This window comes from Azolla caroliniana, unplaced genomic scaffold (genome assembly GCF_043228905.1).
Source record: "Azolla caroliniana isolate FFs.n. ecotype wild unplaced genomic scaffold, voAzoCaro1.0.p SCAF_4, whole genome shotgun sequence".
In the NCBI taxonomy this organism is placed as follows: domain Eukaryota; kingdom Viridiplantae; phylum Streptophyta; class Polypodiopsida; order Salviniales; family Salviniaceae; genus Azolla; species Azolla caroliniana.
This window is the reverse complement of record NW_028230439.1, coordinates 7,855,860-7,875,632: the sequence shown is the minus strand read 5'-3', so window position 1 is coordinate 7,875,632 and position 19,773 is coordinate 7,855,860. Positions and strand designations below refer to the sequence as shown.

The following is a 19,773-nucleotide window of genomic DNA, read 5'->3' as shown; positions in this document are numbered from 1 at the left end:
ATAGGGAAGTTTACTTAAATACATTTATTTATACTATAAGTTTCATAGTAATGCTAACTTGTTTTTAAGATGACCTATATATGCTATTTCAAAAGTAGGTCCTAATCACATTAAATTAAGGTTAAGAACATAAACATATAAAAAGAATATGTACATGTGATATTAATGTACAATAATTAAATTAAGGTTGCAAAACTTGATCACGTTAAATTAAGGTTAAGGACATAAGTATGCTAAAAGAATATGTTTAGGATCAATTTACCATAATTAAAAGAATTGTTGTTCTGTTAATGGTTATATATAATCAGTAATTGCTCCCTTCTTCAAAATTGGCAAATGTCCTTGTGGGCCAAGGTTGATATATACGCACCGCCGAATTATGCATACCAAATGAATCTGAACGGAAGGCAACAAAGCTAACGTAAACTTTGAGCCCGTCTTTCTGGCCTTTGGACCGAGGCTTGTTATTTTGCGGAGTAACGTGTTTGAGCTTTAAGTTCCGTGCGAACAGGAGGCTTGGCTTCAGCTAGCACATGATGATGATGAGCACATGCAAATCGAAACGTCCCAACCCACATGACAATGACAAGCATAATAAACTCGGATGAGTAACTTTTATTCAACACATAGAAAAATGATGAAGTAGATGATCTCTTTGTGATACGTACATACATACACACATGTGACATACGCACATACATACATACATACATACATACATACATACATACATACATACATGCATGCATACACATACACATACACATACACATAGTGTTATAGTATAATATGTACATCGTATAAATATACGTACATGAATGAATACAGACTGTATCGTATGCGTACAACCCTGTATGTACGTACGTATGTAGGAGAGAGACAGAGACAGAGTTAGAGACATCGAGAAGGTTAGAGTCGAGAGAAACACTGTTTTTCGTCGCGGATCTGAGCGAAGAAGGGATCCCCCGCCAGCCATTCGCTTCCCTCGTCTAAGCCATGGTAATAATTATTCCTGTATATGCCTTCTTTGTTTCCATTTCACTGTTATCTAGATATTGGACGACTTATGTTCGGATACATTTAGTGTGTATGTAATTGACGTCCTGTTCGTAATTTAGTGCGAGATTTTGTTTTCATTCCCTGAAAAGAAAGAAGCAAAAGCTTGTCATCAGGAATTTGATTTCTTCTGGAAAACAAATTCAAAAGCTTATCATCAGAAATCCGCTCTCCGTCTGAAACACACAAGAAACGCTTATCATCTGAAAGCTCATGTCATCCGAAACAGAAAAAAAGCTTACATTTTCATAGTTTGTTTGGAAAAAGAAAGGAAAAGCAAAGAAACTGACGATATGAAGTTTGATTTACTGTGCGAAAATGTAATGTTGCAGATTCGCTTCATATTGCTTCAAAATAGGCAAGGGAAAACGAGGCTTGCCAAATACTACATACCTCTTGAAGATTCAGAGAAGCATAAATTAGAATATGAGGTAAATTATCTCCTCCTTTCTACTTATATAATCTAGATTCTTTCAGAAAAACGAAGAATTTCATATGGTTTTCTCACCAGATGAAGATTCTAGCAAAGCCAAAGCTTTACATATTTTCCTAAGATTCTAAGAACCATAAGCTAGAGTGCGAGGTAGAAAGTTATGCTCATTACATCATCTAGATTCTGAGGATACACTGTAGAGAGAGTATGGCATAAATCTCTCTAGATAATCCAGATTTCAATCGGAAAGTTGTGAATTTGGCGAGCTTTTATTGCCAAGCAAAGATCTTTGTAAAAATAAAAGTTAATCAATATGAACTTGTCTTTTGAAACAAAAGTTTATCCGCAAAGAAAAAATTGATCTGCCTGAACAAGAGTACACATTAGAAGCTTTGCATATTTTCCTCCCAATGAATGTACAATATCATTAAAGTAACCCTGAAACGATCATTATTTCCATAGCAATTGCTTTGATTTCCATTAAATGTTGATTCCCTTTACATGTTTTTTTCTTCTCTCTGGTGCACACAGGTTCATAGGTTGGTTGTTAACAGAGACCCAAAGTTTACCAACTTTGTCGAGGTTAATCTTATTTCCATATTTATTTTCTATTTTGCAGATCAAATCTTTTAAAAGTATTTCTGTGTTTAAAGAGGAAAGAAGCCAAGAGTAGAGTATGTGGAGACAATTAACATTTAGAGATTTTGCATGAGATGAGTTCCCAAATCAGCGAATGTTGGAACACTATATAAAACCTTTCATTTGATTTACAATCTTTGAATATGTATTGGATTAAGTTAGTACACAGACACCCTAGGTGTCGTGTATTTATAGCAAGGATTTAGGAGGCAATCAGATATGTAAATAATTTTAATTACAGTTTACCTGCTTCTTGATGAGAAGAAGACAAAGTATGTGCAAAAGAAATCTTAATGCATAATCATCAACTTGTATGAAGTTCTGAGGAGAGAGGGTACATGGATTGAGCCTCTTGGAATCCAGGCCCCCTTTTTTCTCATGTTCATTAGCATCTTGCCATGTCCTTTGACATAGATATTTTAGTGATGCATTATAAGATTGGGATGCAGAACCATATGTTTCTTATGGTCATCAGTATTTTACTAGATCCTTGGAAAGATATATTGGCAACACATTATGAGATGTGTTGGGATTATTTATCGCAGGAGACTTCTGGCATCTCTTTGGATTGCTCCCTAGATCACGGCCCACGGGGATGTGTGGTCCGATTCTTCCTGGGTGACTCAAAAAACATGGATGGAGACATGTTCATATTTGGGTGATGATGCCATGATGCCATGCTGCTATCTCAATACCTAACTTTTGTGAGCAAGTTCAAAGAAATTTTAAGGCTTGCCGAGAGTCAAGGCTGATGGGGTAGTGAGATGCAATTGAATAAGTTCTGGCATTTTTACCTTGTATTGAGGCCAACATTGGGGGTTAATATTTGCAACTTTGATATTTTAGCATCTTGCCATGTCATCCTTAGTGGCTCCGAATGTTGACATTTTAGCATCTTGCCACTTCATCCTTAGTGCCTTCCAATTTTAACATTTTAGTATCTTGCCACTTCATCCTTAGTGCCTCCAGTAATCTATCCTCGTTGATCACATACTTCATAGCATGACCTCCGCTCCAATAGATATTTTACTTCCTATCTCTTAAACCATTCCATAATGTCAAGCACCAGTCATGTTCCAAGCTTGTTTTGGCTGTCTAATATTGGGCATATTCTTGAGATTTGTAAAATACTTGTATACTCTTTGCATGGCTAGTACCTCTATGGGCTGAGCACCTGTTTCTAATAGCAATGTTAAGGATTTTACCCCCAGTTTTCTATGTAAGAACAATTTTTGGATTTTCTCTATTTCATTCCATGCACTAAGTGAGATGGACACACACATACACACACATTTTCTCTGGTCTTTTCATTTGCAGTTTCGAACACACAAGGTCATATACAGGAGATATGCTGGTCTTTTTTTCTCTATGTGTGTTGACATCACTGATAATGAGCTAGTTTATTTGGAGAGCATTCATTTATTTGTGGAAATCCTGGATCATTTCTTCAGCAACGTTTGTGAACTTGACTTGGTTTTCAATTTTCACAAGGCAAGTAATAATGATAATGTGAATTTGCAAGGTTTCAAAATTTTCCGAATTTGTGTAAACATCTTGGATCTCTTAGTTGTGTTTTGTGTTTACAGGTTTATTTGATCATTGATGAGTTCATTCTTGCTGGCGAACTGCAAGAAACTAGCAAAAAGGTATCAATGTTACACCTGGACTATTTCTTGTTTATTTGAGTGCTGCGAAATATAATTTTATAGACAAATATAAATGAAGATCCAAGACAGCAAATCTGCAAAAGATTTATTTTCCTCTCTGTGGCATCAATTGTGAGAAATTAAGGATATGAAATGAACTTTAATTATGTGTTACCATTATCTATTAAAAGTTTTTTAATGCAAGTGAAAAGGTTTGCCCTTCAACAAGGTTCTTGAGTTCACTAGCTATAATTCTCTTGCAGGCAATTATTGAAAGAATGACTGAGCTAGAACGGCAAGAATAATTGCATTTCTAGTCAAGTGAACGGTGGGGTGCGTATACCTGCTGCGTTTTACTCTTGTATGTATCTTTTACTTCCATGCTTCCTTGATGTTATGGTTTTGTACTAAAGAGGGCACTAGGACCCCAACTCTGGATGGTCATGCATTCCAAGTCAAGGCGAGGTTGAAGAGATGTGTTCAGGAAAGCATGTTGTCTGGTTTTAGCCATAGGTTTTGGTAAAAATGATTCAATTGGCCGTGTATCTGATTTTTTGGATGAGTGGAAATCATGGAAGAATTTGGTGGTCTTGTGGTGAATTATGTCTCAATTGGACAATTAGTATATGAGTTACAAAGAAACTGCAGCAAAAAGTTTGTTATTAATTTTATAATAAAGGCACCATTTTTTGATTCTAGGTTCTATCATAACTACATCTGTTTTGGTCTTATGATTTAGTTGGTATGCTATTGCAAAATCGAGAGTTGCCGTTAACCATGGATGATGCATATAGCATGACATCATTCCATACTTTGATTCAAGCATATATGATGATAAATGTGACATACAAATAGAGATTCTTAGCAATTAGAATTTACTTCTCTTGTGATTAATATACTTACAAGGGGATGTTTAGCATCTACAAGGCAAGTTAATAAAAGAGATGATAATCATTTAGTAATCATAGAAAGGACCAAAGGTGCATCAAAGTTTTTGTGAGTAACTAGCTATATAGAGGTTCACTGCCTGTAGAATGTGTATGTTCGTATGCTATATACCATATAGTGTATTACTACGTATTACCCCACCTATTGCTGTTGTAGATTTAGGAAATAGATATTGCTAATTTCTGAAAAAAAGAAGTATTTGAAAAAATCTGGAAATATCAGCTCTACCTAAAAACCATTGACATGCTAGTTTTGGGTTATGGGCAAATATTGGTGGCATGTAGTTTCCAAAAGTGGCATATTCACAAATGAAGTTTTGCCCATAAAAGATGGTATATCAGCAAAGTGTTGTCTAATTCTACGAATGCCCTACCCAACAAATGACTAGAATCTTCAAGGGTTTGTAGGTTAAGCCAGCTATTGCATATGGTTTATCAAGGTGTTTGCATCTATTTTTGCCACTTATATTTGTGTGTTAAGCATTCTTAACCATGCTCTATTAAGTAATTAGGTGACTTGTACCTAACAAAGTCCAATTGCTACACTTGCCATAGTTGCATTCTCTACCAACTACCCACTTTCATCCTCTTTTAACTAGAAACCATCATTATGAATCGATGTTCTATCCACACAAACATAGTCTACCCTACGTGTGACCCCTTTTGACATTGGCCAATTGACAACATTTTTCACGATCACGATGAGTTGCTATTACAATCGTAGTGGACAACATTAGTGAGTGATGCTTGAACACCATGGGTCCACTAGGAGTACACCCCCCACAACATTGTATGCACTATTTGTTTTGCAACATCGAATTTAAGTACCTCGACAACCACCACCGATTTCCCTCAAGCCCCACCTGTTACAAGCATGACCATATAATATCCCGTGGTGAGAATGTACCATAGTATTCTATACACGTGGATAAAGTGTGGGTTAAATGAGAGTGTAAAGAAGGGGAGGATTACTTTTAATCCTCAGGATTGAGACAACCCATTAGGCCAAGTGTGAACTTGCCTGGGAGCCTTGGGTCTGGCTATAAATATGAGGCCTAGCTACCCTCATTTCATCATCTCTTGACTAAGTCGAAACTCCGTCCTTGTGGTGGGTCAACCCTTGTAGCGAGCGCGCCAGCACCAGGTACGACTCGACGCCACGACGGTGGTATGGGACGCCAATCGAGGCTCAAGTCCGTCTCAATCCCTTCACTCGAGGGTGGTTGGGTGGATCGACACCCTTCTTTCTCTCTCTCTCCTTTCTATCTATCTATTTTTTATATGCTTATCTCATGCTTACTTTAGAACATAACTCTAACAATTGATATCCGAGCCATGTTTCTAATGTTTCATTTGTTGATTGTTTTCTTTTGATGAATCATGATCGATCGGTGTGTGATCGACCTTGATTCAGAAAGGCATTAACAAGCGAGCTTCAGTAACTCTTTCTAAAAAATAAATCTATTCTTTCTTCTCCCAATCTAATAATGTATAGTCAATATGTATTTTTTTTAATGATTCAATGATGTTGTACAGTGGTAATGGATTGGTTGTATAAAACGTATATATATGTGTATGAGATCAATACCTCATTTGACATATATTCGTAACATATGTGTACGAGGTTAATGCCTCAATTGCGTATTACGTTCAAATACATATGTTATGTATGCGTATGAGGTGAATACCTCGATTTCTATGTAAATGATATGCAATTGGTGTCGTATGCATAAGAGGTCAATACCTCAATTGCATATTATGTTCACCCTTATTTTTGGATATTTCATGTGCGTAGAGGCTATATGCCTCGATTACGTGTCTCGATTTCATCATTTGTTGGCCATTTTATGTTACGATTTTTTTTAGTATACGCATGTGTGGTCATGGGTATACATATTTGATTGTATACATGTGATAAATATAGGTATGTGTATATTCGTTATTACGTGATTTTGTATATCGAATGTTGTCCTTTTCGGGGAAAGGATCTTGGTGGCCATCGTCACATTTTTGTGAGAATGGCGTTGTCACCATCCTTTTTTCAACATTTTTTTTGTTGTCATCCCCGTTGATCACTTCGATTTCTCTACGCGTTATAACAAAACGATCATAGCCACAATGATGTTGAGAGCGTAGGGCTTGACCCACTTCATATGAGGTCGCTCCTAGGACACACGCTTCCAACATCCCTCCCTCGTTACATGGATACGATGCCACCACGAGATCATCATTACGGAAGGCATTCGTAATGATGTAACCATGTGATGGGCCACGTGGGCCTACTACGAAAAGACGGCTCATTTGGCTTGGCCATTAGGTTGCACTTTGGCGTATGCCATCGTAATTATGAGACTTGAGGTTGGTAACGTACCAACATAGTTTTGTAGTAAATGAGGGGGAAATAAGGACTCTCGACATATATGTTTTCTTTTAAAAAACATATATGGGCAAATGCCTTTACATATCTCTTATACGCATAAAACATTAACCATTCAAAAGGAGCAAACCAATTGATTAGCTCAAGTGTTTAATGCTTTTGTTCTCGAGGTCTTGAGTTCAAATATGACCAAGATCATACAATATTGTTGATACATATAACTATAAAACATGTTTAGACTTTAGGTCTAAGTGCACTTCGGGGTCCTCGTAATAGGACCTAAGGAGCCGAAACCACATGGGTGGGCACAAAGACATAGTTTATTGTTAACATTTTTTCGTGTTTAAACTATTCATGACGCAAACATACATGGTTGAGCCTTGGGGAGCCGCCATGAAAAAATCGATATAGAGATCAGGGAAAGACATGCATTTGTCATCCCCATGGTTTTTAAAACACTTTTGTGTTACCATAGTAACCTGATCTTGAATCTCATCTCATACGTCTAGAGGAGTATTGACGTGAGATCATGATATCGATTAATGTTTGCCCATGATATGTTTACATCACGACATGATGTTATGACTATTTGTCTAACCTTATCCTATTTTTGTGCTAGAAATTATCATTAAATGGCTCATAATAACGACCCGATGACATCCCCACAAGTGGAAGGAATTCAAGGAAATCCTCCTGGGCCAATCCCCATTGAGTCGTATTTTTTACAAATACAAAATTTCCTTAATTCAACCTTGCATTAGATGACCAAACTTCGGGAATCTCATAGTGCCCTCGAGGCACGTGTCATTAGTTTACAATGTGATACTAATAGACCCGATGAGCGTCAAGGTGAACCATTATTTGTCATAAAGCCATTTATGGGAGAAAAAAAGGAAAGAACCGAAGAAGCAATCTGCACATGTTTGGGCCAATGGGAGTCTCATTTTGAGCTCTATCCCAAGCCAGATAGTACAAAGATTGCATATGTTGGTCGAGAACTAGGAGGTAAGGCCGCCGCCTAGTGGCGTGGGCTCCGCACTACAGGGAATTTGCGTGATACCTGGATAAACTTTGTCACAGTTTTCAAGGGTCAATTTCTTCAACCTCCATCTCGAACCGAGGCAGCACAAGCATTAATGAACCTCTCTAGCCAGAAATTTTCCTCGCTAGAAGACTATGTTCACCATGCTAGAACCCAAATCCAAAAATCGGGTCTAGAAGGGACAATTGGTTGATAGCTTGTTTTGTCAATGGCATCCCCAATTCGGACTATCACTGGATAATGCACGATAAGGATCCCAAATCCTTTGAAAAGACTGTTGAAATAGTTCTTTGCTATCAACACACTTCGAAGAAGGACCATAACAAACCCAACGAAGCGCTCAAGACTTAGGAGTTGCAATTCGTTGGGAAACGCAAGACACCCAACGAATTTATGGATCTCGATTGTAAGCGACAACATCCTTTTTGTGTATTATGCAAAAAGAAGGATCATACAAAAGAGCAATGTCGAAAGCTCCAACGGAAAGAGCACGACAACAAAACAAAAGTTGCAAACCATAAAGGTCAAATACCTAATGTCCTTCAGGTCTATACACATCATTTAAGTAATTGTAAATGTTCTTTCCCTCACTACGTATTGGGACCCAATAATTTACGTTGTGCAAACGGGTTTATCAATGGATCTCCCATACAATTTTTATTTGATTTGGGAAGCTCACACAACTTTGTGAATGATCGTTTGGTTCAAATATGGGGAATCCAACCCACTGTACGTGATCACATCTATAAGGTGCACTTGGCTGATGGAAGAGTACAATACATCAATGGGACGATTCATTCATTAGGAATTTCTATTGATACTTATATAGAGGAAGTAGACTTCCATGTAATGAATCTTTGTGTCATAGACATGACAACAATTATGTCAAGATTTGAACTCTTGACCTCATCTTTCCCTCCTTGATCTTTATTTCTATCTTCATGCCCTCATATCGCTCACAACATCTAGAGTTCCTAGCCTTGTCACATCTAGCTCCAAGTTCATCTGTCGCTCATAGCCCCATCATCTCTGCTCCGTCCTAGTCCGCGCTTGGGGTGTCTGTGACACTTTGTACCACTGATGTAATATTGGGTTATCCCTAGTTTTATAATAAAAAATCTTCTTTGTCTATTGATTGGGTTGTCTTTCCATTTCCTTTGTACTGAACGATTGTACCCATTTTATTCAATGTGTAAACAAATAATCTCTTTCGATTGTTTCCTCTCCATCAATATTTGAGTTGTCTTGTTCTTCTTTATTTTATTGTGTATTTGATTTGAACATTCACATTTATAATATCGATAATGTCTCAGGTCAATTATCATATTTTGAACAACAACAACTCAATGAAATCTTAAATGATTTTTGTGATGGTTTTCCAAGTGAACTACCACAGGGGTTACCTCTTAAATGTAATGTAGACCATCATATAGATATTGTACCTGGTGTTGCACCAATAAGTATACATCCTTATCATTTGAGTCGATCCGAAGAGGATGAGGTATCTAAGCAACTCAAGGACTATTTACGAATGGGTTATGTGAAAGATAATGTGCGGAAGCTAAGACAAAACCGGCTAGTCTGGATAACAACAGAACACAGAATGGAGGTTTAATGGAAAGCTTGAGTACGCAAGAGAGTTAGAGAGAGAGCAGAACAAAAAAACTCAATTCAAAATAATAACACTATGTACATACAATGTCTTATTGAACACTTTTTATACAAGTCCTTAAAAGGACTGAAAGAAGTAATGACATGTACTTCAATGCTCATACGAGCGACCGACACTAACTCCCAAAAATATGCCTACGTACTAGGCTAGATTTGTAGGCCTCTAATAGCCTACTGGTTCATCCTTATCCAGATTACGATCTGGCTCTAGGTTCCAGATACCAATATTTTCGGACACCGATTTGGGTACTTATCCAGTTCTTCATTCCAGATATCAATCGGCTCTAGGTTCCGGACATCGATCCGGATACTTATCCAGTTCTCCGTTCCGGATATCGATCCGGCTCTGGCTTATTCAAATGATCCAGATCCGATTGAGCTTGCCCGCTCAACAGGTTATATATGTTATAGTAAATCTCCATGGGGTGCACTATTCTCTTGGTGAGAAAGAAAGAGGGCACATGTATGTGTATTAATTACCAACGCTTGAATACAATGACGGTTAAGAATTCATATCCATTGCCTCAGGCTGAATCTAATTTACCATCTCTAGTGAGCTTGATATTTTATGAAACTTGATCTTTGTACGGGCTACCGTCAAATTTATATAAGTGAGGAAGATGTTCCTAAAGTAGCTTTTCATACGCGTTATGGCCATTATGAGTTTTTGGTCATGCATTTCGGTTTGACCAATGCTCTGGCCACATTTCAACAAGAAATGAATGACATTTTCCAAGAACAATTTGGAAAATTTATCGTTATTTTCTTGGATGATATTCTAGTTTATATTCGTACATTAGAAGGACATGTTAAACATGTCCACTTTGTTTTACAAACATTGCGCGACAAAATGTTTTACATGAAGATCTCAAAATGCGAGTTCTTCAAGAAATCAATTAGTTATCTTGGACATCTCATAACCGAACGAGGAGTTGAAATTGATCCTTCTCGCATCAAGAAAGTCAAACTTTGGCCTACTCTTCGGAATATTCGAGAAGTTCGATCATTCCTTGGTTTTGTTGGGTTTTGCAAAAATCTCTTCGTAATTACTCCCAATTGACGACACCATTTATTGATCTTCTCAAAGGTCAAACGCGTAAGTCTACAAAACCTATTGTGTGGAATGCTACATTAGACCTCGCCTTTAAGGAACTCATGGGCTTGGTCTGCAAGGCTCCTTCGCTTCTTTTACCAGATCCTTCAAAACCTTTTAAGGTTGAAACTGACGCAAGTGATTATGCTATAGGTGTTGTCCTATATCAAGGTGGTAAACCAATAGCATTTGAGAGTAAGAAACTTGATTCTACTCAGTGTCGGTATACGGTGCAAGAAAAGGAATTATTTGCCGTTATTCATGTGCTCACGACATGGCGTCATTATCTTCATGGAAATTGTTTTGTGGTAACTACGGACCACGAATCCTTGAAATATTTTTGTAACCAACAAGACCTTAAAGGTCGTAAGGCACGATGGGTAAATCTCATCCTGGACTTTTATTTTTCCATACGATATCGTAAAGGTTCCATGAACACTATTGCTAATGCACTAAGTCGCATCCGTGAAGTTAACATGCTTAGCTTCACTAAAATAACATCAAATCTTTATGATCACCTTCGAGGAAAGTATCCTGATGATAGTTATTTTGCGAAATATTGGGCAAGAGTTGAGTTTGGAACAGATGCCACCACATCCTCAAAGGAATCCTTCTACATTGCTAATGGTCTGCTCTACCGTAATGGGAAGGTTTGTGTTCCAAATTTGCTTGAGGTCAAAAAGAGAATTATTTTTTAATGTCATGATGCACAATGAGCAAGGCACCATGGAATACATCGTACACTCATTCTCATATCCACTCAATTCGATTGGCCTAAGATGCGTCCTTACATACATAGTTATGTGACTAAATGTCACCAGTGTTAGATTAACAAAGCCGAGCGACTTAAAGCCGCTGAACTTTTACATCCCTTGGACATTCCTGTTGGGAAATCGGTCTCTCCGGATGGGATCCGGTGATGAATAAAGAGGACCCGGTGAGAACCGGAAGAGATCCGGAAACTGGAGGAGACTTGGTGAGAACTAGAAGAGAGTTGGTGAGAACCGGAACATAGACATATTCATAAATATGTCTTGAGCAAGCCTATTGAGGCTATATTTGTAAATAGCCCTGATTTCATATAAGTATAAATATGACTTAGGGCAATCACTTTAAGGTAGTTGTTATTGTCATATTGTTGTATAGAGAGAGCGACAGAGAGAGAGAGAGAGAGAGAGAGAGAGAGATACAGAGCGATACTCTGTTGTAACCACCGGTTGGTGAAGATACAGAGCTTGAGGTCGTTGTCTTCGAGGCTCTGATTGTACATTTCTCCTATAGTGATAGTTGGAGTCCGTGGGCTCCCGTGGTTTTTCCCATTTAGGGTTTTCCACGTAAACATCATGTGTATTTCCTTTACTCTCCACTTCCCATTTCTGTGTTTCATTCTCAGAGAAGTGTTCAAGACTCGGTTGTGGCCGAGCAATATTCTATGTTATTCCCTTCAATCTGGTATCAGAGCGAACAACACAAGAAATGGAAGAATCGTTCAGCGGCATGTTCAAGCTCACCGGCTCCGACTACTCAACGTGGAAGTCGAAGATGAGGGACATGCTAGTGGTTAAAGATCTTTGGTTGCCGGTTCAGTTCGAGGACAAAAGACCGGATAAGATCAATGCCACAATGTGGGAGGTGATGCACATGAAGACGACGGCCTACATCCGGTGCTTCATCGACATGAGCCTGTACAACAACTTCAATGAAGAGAGCAAGGCTCATGAACTCTGGGAGAAAATCGGCATCATGTTCCAGAACAAGAATGTTGTTAATCGGGTTTCGGTACTCTAGAAGCTAGTGAGGCTCCGGTACCAGGACAACTCCAATATGGCGGAGCACATGAATGCCTTCCAAGGACTGATCCACTAGGCAACCTTGTTGAAAGTACCTCTTGCCGATGAGGTACTCGCATTACTCATGCTCGGTTCCCTCCCGGATAGTTGGGAGATTGTCACGTTGGCCAACGCTGGACCGGAAGGAAAGCAGTTGTCCCTAGCAAGGGTAAAATCAAGCCTGCTAGATGAAGAAGCTCATCGGAAGGACCGGGAGTCCGGAACCGATCCGAAAGCCTTGCTCACGGAAGATGACCACAATCGGGGAAGAGGCCGGTATCGGAGTCCCCAAAACTGGGACAAGTCAAGGACGAGGTCGAAGTCAAGGGGGAGGCATATTTACTTCTACTGTGGGAAGCGAGGACACTTCCAGAAGAACTGTCGGCATTTCCGGAAAGAGAAAGAAACCGGCACCACCGATTCGAAGAAGAGTTCGAACCGAAACGGTTCGGACCGAAGAGGCCCGGATCAGAAGGGAACATCAGCAATCGCGACAAGTGAAGAAAAACTTATGCTCGTTACTAAAGAGAATGAGTTAAACCTTGTCGACGACGAGACAACGTGGGTTGTCGATTCCGAAGCGTCGTTCCACTTGACACTGGACCGGAGATGTTTCTCATCCTACACAACCAATGATCATGGTTGTGTCCGGATGGGGAATGAAGGTACATGCCGAATTATCCGCATAGGAGACGTGTTGTTGACGACATCAATCGGATGCAAGTTGCTGCTGAAGGATGTCTGACACATTCCGGACGTTCGACTGAACTTGATATCAGCCGATTGGCTAGATGATGAAGTCTACATGGGTAGCATTCGAAACGGAGTCATGAAGTTCAGCAAGGGAAGCTTGATCGTGGCCCGAACCTGAAAGGTCAACACATTGTACCTAATGCATGATCGGATATGCCAGGAAGAAGTGAACGTAGCATCCGACACTACCGGTGAGCTATGGCACAAAAGATTGTGTCACATGAGTGAGAAGGGCATGAAGAGGCTTGCCGAAGACAACCTCATTCCGGTGAAGGATGTGCAACTTGAGAAGTGCGTCGATTGCTTGGCTAGCAAGCAAAACCAAACCTCCTTCCGGTCAAGACCACCGATGAGATGGAATGCACCACTAGAGCTGGTGCATGCCGATGTGTGTCAAGTGGACACAAAGTCACATGCCGGATCGCAGTACTTCGTGACGTTCATAGATGACCACAACCAGAAGTTGTGGGTCTCACCATTAAAGACAAAGGATCATGTGCTATCCGTCTTCAAGGAGCTCCACGAGAGACTGGAAAGAGAAACCGGTCGGAAGCTGAAGGCGGTTCAAGAAAATAACGGAGGAGAATATCGGGGGTAGTTCGAGGAGTACTACCAGTCGAAGGGAATCCGGCTCGAATTTACCATGCTGAAGACGCTGGAATTGAACGGTCTGGCCGAAAGGATGAACCGGACCATAATGGAGAGAGTCTGGAGCATGCTCACACATGCCAAGTTAGCCAAGACGTTTTGGGTTGGGGCGCTGACGACGACGACCTATGTGATAAATAGATCACCCTCAGCACCCTTGGAAGGAGACTCAGGTGTCTCGCATATGTGCATGTTGCAAAGGACAAGAGAGAAAAGCTAGATCCGAAGTCCAGGCTATGCATATTCCTTGGATACGACGATGATGAGTTCGGTTACTGGGTGTGGGATCTAGTTGACAAGAAGGTGTTCCGAAGTCGGGACACGGTCTTCATGGAAGACAAGACCATTGCCAACTAGGAGTCAGAGAAGAAGATGATCAACTCCGGATCATCCAATGAAAACCAGCCTGAGGACACAAGGACCTATCCGGTTGAAAACCGAATGTTAGCCGGGAACCGGATGACACTCGATGAACCGGCCAGATTCGGACAAGAAACCGAACCGACCGAAGAAGAAGAAGAAGAAGAAGAAGACACCGGAACTGGACAAGATCCCGAATCAGATTCAAATGAGGAACAAACGGAGGAACCGATAGTAAGAAACCAAGGAGGGAGATATCCTCTCCGAGAGAGAAGAGCCCCCCGGAGATTTTTGGATGCAGAGCATGTGTTGCTAACCGATGAGTGGGAGTCGGAAAGCTTCGAAGAAGCAAAGAGAGACACCCACAGCCGCAAGTGGTTGAGTGCCATGCAGGACGAGATGGATTCCCTTCATGAGAACCACACATATGAACTGACGGAGTTGTCAAAAGGGAAGAGAGCACTCCGGAATAAGTGGGTGTACAAGCTGAAACCGAGAGATGTCAGAAATCCACCAAGGTATAAGGCCCGAATCGTAGTGAAGGGCTTCCAGTAGAAGAAAGGAGTGAACTATGATGAGATCTTTGCCCCGGTAGTAAAGGTGACATCCATCTAGACGGTATTGGGCATAGCGGCAAGCATGAACCTCGAGGTAGAGCAATTGGATGTGAAGGCGGCATTCCTTCATGGTGACCTCGAAGAAGAGATCTACTTGCATCAACTAGAAGGATTTGAGAAGAAAGGAAAGGAGCACTTGGTGTGCCGGCTGAAGAAGAGCCTATACGAACTGAAGCAAGCTCCCCGGTAATGGTACCAGAAGTTCGACTCCTTCATGACCGACCAAGGGTACCACAAGATGCATGCCGATCACTACGTGTTTGTGAAGAAATTGGATGGAGGAGATTTCCTGATACTCCTCCTATATGTGGATGATATGTTGATCGTTGGAGAGACCAAGGCAAGATTCAGATGCTAAAGAAGGCTCCGAACCGAACCTTCTCAATGAAAGACTTGGGTCCGGTAAGACAGATATTGGGAATGCACATCATCCGGGACCAGTCGAAGAAGCTGGTGTGGTTGTCACAGGAGAAGTACGTGACAAAGGTGCTTCAACGGTTCAACATGTCGGAGACAAAACTGGTCGAATTGACACTTCCGGAAAATTGCATGATGTTCGGAAAGCAAAGCCCGAGGACAAAGGCAGAGAAGACGGATATGATGAAGATACCATATGCCTCTGCCGTCGGGATCCTGATGTACGCAATGGTATGTACCCAGCCAGATATCGGATATGCAGTCGGAGTGGTGAGCCGGTTCATGAGCAATCCCGGAAGAGAGCATTGGAACACGGTCAAGTGGATACTCCAGTATCTGAAAGGCACCCCGAGTATGTGCCTCCGGTTCGGCTCCGATAATCCCCAACTTGACGGATTCACGGATTCGGATATGTCGGCTGATGTGGATACTAGTCGGTCGACATCTGGATATGTCATGACTTATGCTAGGGGAGTTGTCTCGTGGCAATCGAGATTGCAAAAGACGGTTGCGTTGTCAACCATGGAGGTAGAGTACATGGCAACTATGGAAGCCGGCAAGGAGATAATTTGGATGAAGGACGTCATCGGAGAGCTAGGGATCCAATAGGAGGAATATCGGCTCTACTACGACAGTCAAAGTGCCATCCACCTTGCAAAGAACGTTGCCTACCATTCCCGGACGAAACATATCCAGCGGAAGTACCATTGGTGTTACGTGCATGACCATATAATATCCCGTGGTGAGAATTTATTGTAGTATTCTATACACGTGGATAAGTGTGAGGGTTAAACGAGAATGTAAAGAAGGGGAGGATTACTTTTAATCCTCAGGATTGAGACAACTCATTAGGCAAAGTGTGAACTTGCTTGGGGACCTTGGGTATCGCTATAAATAAGAGGCCTAGCTACCCTCATTTCATCATCTTTTGACTACATCAAGACTCTACTCTTGTGGTGGGTCAACTCTTGTAGCGAGCGCGCCATCACCAGGTACGACTCAACGCCACGACGGTGGTATGGGACGCCGATCGAGGCTTGAGTCCGTCTTGATCCCTTCACTCGGGGGTGGTCGGGTGGATCGACACCCTTCTTTCTCTCTCTCCTTTCTATCTATCATTCTTTTCTCCTTATCATACGCTTACATTAGATCATATCTCTAATAACTTGATCCGGGAGAGAGTAGAAGATCAAGAGTTCGTGTTGATGAAGATCCACACGGAGGAGAACGAGTCGGACATGCTGACCAAAGTCCTGACAACCGACAAGCTAGATGCGTGCCGAAAGCAGATCGGGCTAACAAGATATCCCATGCCGGAGTGAAGGGGGAGATTGTTGGGAAATCGGTCTCTCCGGATGGGATCCGGTGATGAATAAAGGGGACCCGGTGAGAACCGGAAGAGATCTGGAAATCGGAGGAGAGCTGGTAAGAACCGGAAGAGAGACATATTCGTAAATATGTCTTGAGCAAGCCTATTGAGGCTATATTTGTAAATAGCCCTAAGTTCATATAAGTATAAATATGACTTAGGGCAATCACTTTAAGGTAGTTGTTATTGTCATATTGTTGTATAGAGAGAGCGACACAGAGAGAGTGAGTGAGATATAGAGCGATACTCTGTTGTAACTGCCGGTTGGCAACGATACAGAGCTTGAGGTCATTGCCTCCAAGGCTCTGATTGTACATTTCTCCTATAGTGATAGTTGGAGTCCGTGGGCTCCCGTGGTTTTTCCCATTTAGGGTTTTCCATGTAAACATCCTGTGTATTTCCTTTGTGTACTCTCCACTTCCCATTTCTATGTTTCATTCGCAGAGAAATGTTCAAGACTCAGTTGTGGTCAAGCAATATTCCGCGTTATTCCCTTCAATTCCCAATACTAAGTGGGAAAGTATATCCATGGATTTTATTGTTAGCCTTCCTCGCACCCAAAAAGGCCATGATGCCATCTAGGTTGTGGTTGATCGACTTACTAAAATGGCCAGATTTATTGCTACTAAAGCCATGGTAACAACTCCTGAATTGGCTTGCCAATTTGTTGACGAGTTATTTCGTTTTTATGGGTTACCAATGGATATCGTGAGTGATCGAGATCCAAAGTTTACTAGCGACTTTTGGATGCAAGTCTTTAAGAAGTTAGAAACTACATTGAGCATGAGCTCCACGAATCATCCTCAATCCGATGGACAAACAAAATGAGTAAATCAAATTATTGAGGATATGCTCCATGCATATGTTGGTACAAAACCAACAAAATGGGAACGTTATCTCCCAATTTTGGATTTTGCTCATAACAGCTCCAAACATACATCGATGGGATATAGTCCTTTTATGTTGATGTATGGTTTTCAACCACGAGCTCGGATTGATGTTAATATACATCATGATGAGTTGCGACGTACGCAAAACTTTCTTCGGGATATGCAAGATATGCTACATATTGCAAGAGATAATATAAAAACTGCTCAAGATAGAGCACGTTTTTATGCCGATCATAATAGGCAACCTCGTGTATTCAACCCTGGACACAAGGTATTTTTACGTGTACCTCACAATTCTAAGACATTGTCTATGGGTAAGTGCGCTAAGTTAGCCCCATGGTTTTGTGGACCTTTTATAGTCCTAAAACGAATTGGTTCATTAGCCTATTGTCTCACTCTTCCTGATGGCATTGAAATCAATCTAGTTTTTCATGTAAGTCGTCTAAAAGAACGTCTAGGTTTTGGTGACAATACAGTTACAACTGAAACTCTGGTTACTTTTGAAGAACTATCTTCCAAACCACATGTACCAGAAAGAATTCTCGATGTTAAAACAAAAAATTTGCGTTCTAAAATAATCCGAGAATTTAAAATAAAATGGATGGATAAGTCTATCAAAGATGTCATATGGGAACGAGAAAATACACTTACAACTAACTTCCCTAACTTTCCATGGCAAGAGTGCAATGTTTTAAAGAGGGGGAGTACGTTACGGGCATGACCACATAATATCCCGTGGTGAGAGTGTACCGTAGTATTCTATACACATGGATAAAGTGTGAGGGTTAAACGAGAGTGTAAAGAAGGGGAGGATTACTTTTAATCCTCGGGATTGAGACAACCCATTAGGCCAAGTGTGAACTTGCCTGGGGGCCTTGGGTTTGGCTATAAATATGAGGCCTAACTACCCTCATTTCATCATCTCTTGACTACGTCGAGATTCCGTCCTTGTGGTGGGTCAACTCTTGTAGCGAGCACACCAACACCAGGTACGACTCGACGCCACGACAATGGTATGGAACTCCGATCGAGGCTCGAGTCCATCTCGATCCCTTCGCTCGGGGGTGGTCGGGTGGATCAACACCTTTCTTTCTCTCTCTCCTTGATATGCTTATCTCATGCTTACTTTAGAACATAACTCTAACACCACGAATCATGTGAGGGATAAATCTCCCAAAATATAATAACATATAACATTAATGATTATAGGGGAGAGGGGGGAGAAGCAAATCAATAAATGATAGAAACCAATACTTCCTTTCTCACTTTATCCTCATGACCAAGGCTTGTTCAACGGAGCCTAAACCTCTCATGATAATGATTGATTTTAGCTGGAGTTTAAGGCTTTTATTTTTACTAGAGATAAACATACCAGTTACATATAGCACCAAAATGAATGAAGGGAGGGAGGAAAATGAAAGAACAGAGCAATACCTAACAAAAAGAAGCGTTAATAACAGCCTAAAACCCTAAACGGTCTACTAGGGTTTCAATTTGCAGAATCGTCTTCTCCATTTTCCCCGCCCTCGCCACCACAGAAATAATATTTCAAAATTCTCTTCCCATACCACAACATATATATATGGGTCAGGGTCGGTCTCCTGCCTTCAGCTGAGTTGAGCTCCTTGGGCTCCTGCAATTTCAATGGTCGGGCTCCTCGGGCTCCCCATAAAGTGAATTTTTGATGGTGCGTTGCTTTTTTTTTGTCCACATAGGACGGTGCAGATCGCACGTGCCCTCGCCTACGCGCTCTCTGCACCGTCCGTGGCCGCGATTCCTTGGCCAGGCCTCTTTATGATTTAGTTGTTGTACATATACATACATACATACATACATACATAGTTAGACACGAGCGTCGTGAAGGGAAGGCTATGTATGTATGTATGTATGTATGTATGTATGTATGTATGTATGTATGTATGTATGTATGTAGCATGTATGTATGCATGTGATTTGGAATGAGAGAAGAAGAAGAAGAAGAAGAAG

General features: G+C 40.8%; 1 protein-coding gene across 2 annotated transcripts; it reads left to right on the top strand.

Annotated features, from left to right (window-relative positions):
* The first annotated feature begins 854 nt into the window (after window positions 1-854).
* LOC147865022 (AP-2 complex subunit sigma) lies at window positions 855-4,467 on the top strand. 2 transcript variants are annotated; one of them, XM_087317719.1, is made up of 6 exons: window positions 855-999; window positions 1,389-1,487; window positions 2,021-2,071; window positions 3,446-3,619; window positions 3,715-3,774; window positions 4,038-4,467. In XM_087317719.1, exons 1-6 carry the CDS (start codon window positions 997-999, stop codon window positions 4,077-4,079), a joined length of 429 nt encoding a protein of 142 aa, XP_087173845.1. In that variant the 5' UTR covers window positions 855-996; the 3' UTR covers window positions 4,080-4,467. The 2 variants fall into 2 exon arrangements, with proteins under 2 accessions (XP_087173845.1, XP_087173844.1); XM_087317718.1 differs by lacking the exon at window positions 855-999 and having other exon boundaries at window positions 1,365-1,487.
* Window positions 4,468-19,773: the final 15,306 nt, after the last annotated feature.

Excerpts from the sequence above, each read along its gene's own strand:
- LOC147865022 (XM_087317718.1), top strand. The coding sequence starts at position 1,380 with ATGTTGCAGATTCGCTTCATATTGCTTCAAAATAGGCAAGGGAAAACG. Across the intron at positions 2,072-3,445 it reads AGTTTACCAACTTTGTCGAG|TTTCGAACACACAAGGTCAT; the intron begins GTTAATCTTATT and ends TTTCATTTGCAG. Across the intron at positions 3,775-4,037 it reads TGCAAGAAACTAGCAAAAAG|GCAATTATTGAAAGAATGAC; the intron begins GTATCAATGTTA and ends ATTCTCTTGCAG.